Source organism: Fopius arisanus, unplaced genomic scaffold, assembly GCF_000806365.1.
Source record: "Fopius arisanus strain USDA-PBARC FA_bdor unplaced genomic scaffold, ASM80636v1 scaffold00109, whole genome shotgun sequence".
Classification (NCBI taxonomy): Eukaryota; Metazoa; Arthropoda; class Insecta; order Hymenoptera; family Braconidae; genus Fopius; species Fopius arisanus.
The window spans coordinates 26,057-32,989 of NW_011887848.1; the positions used below are offsets into that span (position 1 = coordinate 26,057).

General features: G+C 36.4%; 1 protein-coding gene across 2 annotated transcripts in view; it reads left to right on the plus strand.

The window, feature by feature from the left end:
* Window positions 1–763: 763 nt before the first annotated feature.
* LOC105271379 (C-Maf-inducing protein) overlaps window positions 764–6,933 on the plus strand; it is an 18,307-nt gene continuing 12,137 nt past the window's right edge. For both annotated transcript variants that reach the window (XM_011312904.1, XM_011312905.1), the window contains exon 1: window positions 764–3,369. In XM_011312904.1, coding sequence (XP_011311206.1) covers window positions 2,317–3,369 — 1,053 coding nt within the window. In that variant the 5' untranslated portion in view covers window positions 764–2,316. The remainder of the gene's footprint in view (window positions 3,370–6,933) is intronic.

The following is a 6,933-nucleotide window of genomic DNA, read 5'->3' on the forward strand; positions in this document are numbered from 1 at the left end:
AAAATCGGCAGGAAATCGCAATCGGAAAATAATTGAAGAAATATCGCCGAAGGAATTTGCAAAAATATCCAGAATTGTTTACTGATCTCCGCGTGAATATTTAATAATTATAATATTGACTTGCATATATATTGATAATAATAACTTAAAATTCTTCTCTCAATCAAATGGAAGAACAACTAAAATGGAAAAGTGGAAATCGTCGGAAATAAAAGCAAAAAATTCCGGAATTTATGATTTAGATCATTTTTTTATTAACAACGCAAAAACCTTGAAAAAAGAAAAAGTTTAACCGTTTCCTGCAGCGCTAATTTGCAATATAAATAAATAATTTCCATAAAAAAAATTCGATCAAAAGATTTCTGATAAAAAAAAAATGAAATCCCAAACCAATATTCAATATTTGATCGAAACAATTGATATAAAATTCTCCACGGCAAACTAAATAAATTTATGATCTGATAAATTTTTAAAATGTCAAAAGAAATAAAAAATGAGGGAAAAAACAGAAAGGGTAAAATGACGAATGCACGAATCTGCCCTATAAATAACCGATTTCCGTTTGAAAATTCGATTTGCAATTCTTGTGCAATAAAAATAAAAAAGTAAATGATTTATATATAGTCCTTGCATCCCCACCCACTGTCCAGGAGGTGGGGATGAAAGGTAAAGCACAATCTCCCCCTCAGCGTCTGCCTAAAATCCATTATTTATAAATACACGAGTGTTAGAAACTCAGATCCATTTGAGAAAACGTTTTTGCGCTGATACAACCCGGGGAACTCTGTCTCACTCTGTGTGACGTGCGATATCAGGAGAGCCAATCGGTGTCTATAAAACCCGCGAGGCAGAACAACAAAAAAAATTGAGTGAGACAGCGTATCCACGAGAGAAAGAGACCGCTGTTTTCCTCCGGCTCTCATTACGGTCTCGCAATAGTTCAAAATCACCGATCCTCCGGCTCAGATCGGCGGGAAAACAATCGGCCAGTAAAAAATTTCCAAAAACAACGCGCACCTATTTTCCATCTATTTTCCATCCCAACCGTTAAATAAAGTGCAGCAAATGCAATCTAAACTCAACTATAAAATCTCTACTATTTTTACCCACGACTTCAAATAGTGCGAGACGTCAATTCCGGAATTTCACCGAGAGTTTTGAGAACTTGGAAAACTAGTGCTCCAGAGGTGACTCGGGACTGTGGAAATTTCGTGAAATTCTCGTGATTTTTTCCTCTTGGACAATGAGACGGCGAAAAAAATGAGAGAAAGTGATTGATAAAAGAGGCAGCCAGACCTCTCGAGGATGATTTTGTTGGGGATTTGAACCCGTAATCGGTGGCACGTCAGTTAATTCGAAATCCGATTTTTTGGCGGTGCAAATTGGTGTTGCGCGCGGCGAAATTTATTTCGTGAAAATCTGTACTGTAACCGCCCTCCCCTTAAAATTAAAACTCATAAAGTACCCTCATAACTCCTCACATCAGAGGATATTCCGCACATTTGCCCCGAGTCCTCATCGATCGGACGGGAACGTGGTGCGCCGCGACGCGCCCTCTTCAGCAGCTCCACTCTCTCATTTCGCCCGCCCTCATCGTCATGGTTGAACCCAGATGAGTGTCACACCGAAGGCGCAATAAACCCGAAAAACTCCTGCCCCCTCCCCCATCCCACTCGAAAAAGAGAAATAAGTGGTGATTGAATTTCAATCGGGTAAACAAAACTAGTGAAGTGAGTAGGTGAACGTGCGAGTGAACCCACGATAAGGTTCGGTGAATGGGGTAGAGCCATAAAAACACCCTAAAACGGAAAAAATGTACCGGCGGTCTGGGCAACGATCTCGAAAAAAAATGCACCCTATCTAGTCCCTTTTTACCCAAATAGCAATTAATCGAGTTGCGATCAAAAAAGGCGCGTAATTCCGTCGACAGATTAATTAGGTTTCACCCTGAAGGGTCAAATAATCAGTGATTAAAAGTGAAGTTGATCATCAAACTCGATAATTTTGCAAATTCAATTGATTTCACCCCCGAGGGTCAAATCAGTGGGTCAAATAATCTGTGATTGTTACAAGTGGAGTTGAGGGTCAAGTTCGGGGTTTTGAGAATTTCAATGGGTCAAAATTTGATGGTCAACTAGTAGAACTAGTGACGAATCTTTAAGAAGGGCTAGTAAGGACCGAGCTTGAGACGCGCCCTCACAGATTCACCGGGAGTACAGCCTTGAAAAATTGGTGACCAACTCATTAACGGACAGCGGTTGCAGGGTCAAACCTGGAGAATAAGAGCGACAAAGGAAATCCTCCAGAGAGACGACAATGTTTTGCTTTCAAAGTCCATTCACGCGCACGCTTAGGTCAACCGCATCGTCAACGGTGACGTCCCCATCCCTGCCAGCTCCCACCTCCTCCAAAATGAGTATAGATAGTCAGCTGAAGGATTTGTCAGAGCCAAGCAGACGTGCCTCAGAAGCGGACTCCAGCTCATCAATTCGCTTCATAGATCAGGCATCGATATCAGAGAGCAGCAGTACAGATACACTACCTGGTGCGCAAGCGGATTATTTTGAGACAGATCCGCTGTCACCAGGACCAGGTGCTACCCTGGCACCATTGGCATCCTTGGACAATCAATTGCCACAGATGGGAAAGACATCGCCAAAGAAATGGCGGAAGAAGTTTCTTCTCCGTCTCAAGGCTAACGAGAATTCAGTCGTTCTGAACACGAAGAAGGACGGCAAAGCTAGTTCTGTTGATGATATACCATCGTTAAATGGATTCAGCGAGGACGAGGATGATGACGAGGAAGTGGACGAGCCTGAGGCTGAAACCGAGACTGAGGAGGGGTCTTCATTGCCGTCTAGTCCTGCAGCTGCTATATCAGTCGGTCTTGCACCAGCTCCGGTGCCTTATCAACCGTATTACAATTTCTTATCCGTCAATGGTGGCATGAGGCAGGAGACAACGAGCACTAGTTCACCACAGCTGTCATCGGGAACGGCCACCATTGATGGTGATGTCTGTCCGGAAAAGGCTGACACACTCTCGGTTAATGAGGAGCTGAAGGGCACCCTTGGACTCATGAAAAAGGGTGATACTCTAGATGCACCTAGTTGTCTTCCTGCTGCTAGGTCTTGTCCGAATCTTGAACAGCAGTCCGTTGGTGGGTCTTCTGCGAGTGGTAGCTCGAGTCCAAGTCCTAGTCCTGGACCCGCTGGACCGAGGTTCAGACCCATTGAGGAGGGCGATGTACAGGTCTGCTATTTGAATCACACCAGGACACTTGTCAGCAAGATACTCAGCAGCAAGTTCCTCAGGAGGTGGGAGACACATCATCTTTATCTTAATGATGCCTGCTTGTCGTCCAAAACCGTAAGTTGAGGAACTATTCGGATTTATTATTTGGAATTTTATCAGGATTGCTGATTGTGGGATTGATTTCTAAATCATTTTCAGAAAAAATAATAGAAAATATCACTTGAAAAAGTAATTTGAATCAAGTCGATAATTCATTTAAGTCAAGATGAATAATTAACTCGAATTACATTGCAGAATCAATTTGACATTTTTCGGCGATACCGATATTTATCAATCGTATTGAAAATTTATGGACATCAACAGTTTACGTCACAGAATAGATTTCCCATTCCGGGAAATCCTGTCTCTAGTCTTGATAAATTATCAAATATTTATAAATCAATCCGTTAAAACCCATTGCCACTCTCTTCTACCAATAAATTTACGGAAACCGTCAGGAACACATTGTCCCTCAATGCTAATGCCACTTTATATTTAGATATTCCCCTTTGAATAATGAAACAGCTCAAAATAAATGTTCGATTGAACGCATTTCTTCACTTGCGATAGTTTCGTGGTACTGATTTAATAGTCACGAGAAATTACACTAACCGAATTTCTTTCTGACACTTTATTTGGCACGTGTTCCTTTTCACCGGGAATTTTATTTATCCCTGATAAACTAATCAATTCCATCTCTCGTTCTCCGCAATGTGAAAAATTTAATCGATCATTAATTTTATTTAATTATTGATTCCTCTATTTTATCTCTATGAATTAATTATTCGCATGGAAAGCAATTTCATTCCGAAATTAATGACGATAATAAATGGCAATTTTATTATTCCACAAATTCATATTCAATGAACTTCCCATCAAATTTTCGCTCGAGTTTATAAATAATTAATGATATTATCGAGATTAATTCATGTATTAATCTTATTTTTCATCATTTCTAAAGTTTAATATTTTAGTTGAAATTAGAGGAATTTTATGGAAATGGAAGATATTTATTTATTTTTTTTGCTAATTTATTATTTGACGCTTGTCTCCCAGGTATTTAATAGAAATAAATTGAATTCATGTCTTGATCATGAGCAATTGCACTGGTCATACTCAAACTTTTCTCTCCGCTTCCGACTTGTTATTTAAAGGCACTTAATTATTATTTATCAGAGTAAACAGTCTGTTTTTAGTACAAAAGACATTCTAGTGAGTGATGACAATTGCTCATGACAAATGATCGGGTATTAATCATAATTCGATAGTGTTCTGTGATGTTCAAGAGGAATAATGGGAACACAATTTTTTAAAAAATATTCCACTGATATTTTGGGCATCGAATTTATTTTCACAGCGTGCGTCAAACCAGAAATTGTTCCGATATCGAGATGGCACGTGGGAATTGCAATGAAATTAAATAAATTATTATCGGAAAATTGGAATGCGGAGTTTTATTTTTTCATTTTGTTTTTGCGCCCATTTTCTTTTCTCGCACGTCATTGACGCGTAAATGAAAAATTGTTGATGAGTCGTCATTGCGCGGAATTGAAATGGCCTTTTGTGAGGGGATAGGGTAATTAGGGATAATTATTGGTACGAGAATTTTGCAGATTTTCTCTCGGGTTTTGGGGATTCATGAGGGAAATTATTCCCTTAATATTTTAAAATCGCGAGATCCGCGAGATCCGCGAATTCTAAATGAAGGGAATTTTAGGGGAATTAATATTCCTCGGAGACTGTTGATTAATTAATCAATTACTCATTAAATAATATTTAAATGATTCATCGAAAATTTTCGGGAGATTTTCCGAAATATTTGAAAAAAATTGAAAAGTTTGATTTCCAATTTTAATTCATGTTAATAAAATAATAATTTTAATAATACTCGTCATTAAATTTCCATTAAAATCAATAATTAAATAGGAATATCATTGACATTTAATTATGAAAATCTAACGATCAATTTTAATACGAAATAATTAGCAGTATTTCATTTTGATAATGCGATTTTTTTTAACTGGCAAATTTTTTTCGCTGCAAATTATCCTCTCCCTCTTGGAATGTAAAACGGGTCATAAACTTGTGGTAATAATAAAAGTGCAAGGATATGATGATTTTATCGGTCGTCCATGTCAAGGGGGAACAATCGTTTCCATTGCGGGTTAATCCATTTCACCGTGACATTAATTACTCGATTAATCGAAAATATCCACGAATTTAATTCAAATCCCATTAACATGATTCTTCCTCGATAATAAATCGAACAATTCACTTCACTCATTCGCTGTTGCACTATTTTTTTCACTCCATCTTCCATCATTTTTTTTTCATAAAAAAATTACTGTCATTTATATTTATAACACATCTTGAATAATTCATTGATCGATTCATTCATGAATTCATTGTTTATTCAGAATATCGATCGATTTATGGATCACAGATGAATTGGTTAAGGACAATTGCATATTTAACAGATCGAATGTTTGGGATTCTACCTTTTTTATCGCTAACGAAGATCGATGAGTCTAATTAATTAACTGATCGTTAGAATAATTTTATTCCTGTGACGCAGAGTAATTGAGAAAAACAAGAAAAGTTTCCACAGTTTTTTTTCAATTCTTTAAATTTTTTTCTTATTTTAATTTTTTTAGAATAAATTTGATGATTCATCATTGCGAAGAATTTTAATTCGAATGTAATTAGTAAAAATGATTTGAAAATTCTTTTTGAACGTTAAAATCTTTGAAAACGTAATTGAAGTCGAGGATCAATCGATCAATCGATCAATCAATCAATGACCTATCAATTGCCATGAATATTATCAGTGTTATGACAAATACTCAATAATATCAAATAGTACACATCGAAAATTTGTTTAAACAACTCGACAAAATTAACGATTCGATAATTTTCATCGTCACAACACGAACTACAAAATAAAGTTCCACTTCTCTCTGATTACGTTTGAATAATTAATAAGCTTATTATTAAACTCATCAATAAACTCTGACGTAAAATACAATCTCAGGTAAAAAAATTTCTGAGCGATTCCCTCCACAAAAAAACATAATTAACTGATAATTAAAAAAATCTTGAGCTCCAAATTGGCGAAATTAATGATTCCTCCAATAAAAAAATTCAATTTCAATTTCAATTCGACAGGATAATCACAAATTAATTATTTCCAGAATATTAACAAAGATCCCCATAGAAAAACTTAATGATTCAATCATTAAAAAAAAAACTGCCAATTATTTTTAATTATTTCCCCAAATAATAATTCAGTCCTTCATATTTTTTCAACAAATTCCATTTTTTACTCATCACTTTATTTACTCACTTTATCTTATCTTCATATTTATCCACTCAGACCCCAAAATTCCGAACAACAAATTCCCCAACAAATAGAAACTAAATCAACCTAACAAATGAGAAAATCAACGAATCATTGACCTCCACAAGCTTCACTACCAATTATTATTCCCAATATGTTAAAAAACCCCCCCTAAAAAATCACCGAATAACTTAATTAAAACTAAAAAAAAAACCGCTGAAACGAGAGTATCGACTCTCTCAGGGTCAATTCTGACGTCACGAAGAAACGAGACCGGGTGTAAAATAAAAGAAAAAAAACTG